This window comes from Phytophthora parasitica (assembly GCF_000247585.1).
Source record: "Phytophthora parasitica INRA-310 unplaced genomic scaffold supercont2.14, whole genome shotgun sequence".
NCBI lineage: Eukaryota > Oomycota > Peronosporomycetes > Peronosporales > Peronosporaceae > Phytophthora > Phytophthora nicotianae.
The window spans coordinates 967,207-968,136 of NW_008649000.1; the positions used below are offsets into that span (position 1 = coordinate 967,207).

General features: G+C 50.3%; 1 protein-coding gene across 1 annotated transcript; it reads right to left on the bottom strand.

The window, feature by feature from the left end:
• Positions 1–37: 37 nt before the first annotated feature.
• PPTG_08659 (hypothetical protein) lies at positions 38–322 on the bottom strand (the record flags this gene model as incomplete). Its single annotated transcript, XM_008902785.1, has 1 exon — positions 38–322. The coding sequence occupies one exon, from the start codon at positions 320–322 to the stop codon at positions 38–40; it is 285 nt and encodes a 94-aa protein (XP_008901033.1).
• Positions 323–930: the final 608 nt, after the last annotated feature.

The following is a 930-nucleotide window of genomic DNA, read 5'->3' on the forward strand; positions in this document are numbered from 1 at the left end:
GCTGCGGTGTCTGTCTTCATTAGCATCGCCAACGAAGTCAGAACGCTCTGCTTTTCTCCTGGGCGGTCATGTTTGATGTCGATCGGAGGAAATCCTCAAGTTCAGCAGCCTTCCCCTGGAGGAAACGATCGTTGCACTTGTCTCGCAGGATTAAGCCGACCACTTTGTCGTGAACGTCCTCGCCACACAAATTGATGCTTCTGTCCTCAGCAATCTCATCCAGAGACACCTCGTCCGACAGTCCATCCTGAACCTCTTCAGTACTTGACTCTGCGCTTGACCCTTCGGAGACAGGCTCCCACACGCTGTCGTCGGAATCCATGTCACTGTGGCCTTCAGGATCCGGTCTCAGCAACCCAAGCAGCCTTCTTTCACCAGATAGGGCAACGCTCTGCTCGGACGACACACTAGGGCTTGCATGACTGCTGGTGAGTGTGCCGGAGTGGAGGAAGTGGCCGGATGCATGTCCATTGCTCGGTTGAGTACAAGATCTCTTTCGATACACCTCGAGAAAATGGGTATGTGTGGGAAAAGCCTCTTTTTGCAAAACTTCATTTAAGTCCGAATTTAACTCGCCAATGTTTGAAGCCGTTTTTCTCGATAACTCCAAATGGTTCGTAAGGATCAGTTCGTTTGACGCGGTCTCAAATGCACTCCAATCAGAAAACAGCTGAAAGGGCAAGAAGGGGGAAGCTCTACTCAAACCTCCCTCCTTCCCTCCAACATCCGCATCCGCGCGTCTCGGTTCTTCCCGTGCGTGTAAGACCTTCGACGGACAAGCTTTTGCGGAGGTTCTAACCTATCATTTGCTCCTTTTGTTTAGAGCATCAAAATACGTTTTAGACTACAGTAATAACAGTAAAATCACCGCCATGCTGAGTATCTTCGTGTGAGTTGCCGTTCTCGTTCTCGAAGGGCTACTCTGTTGAA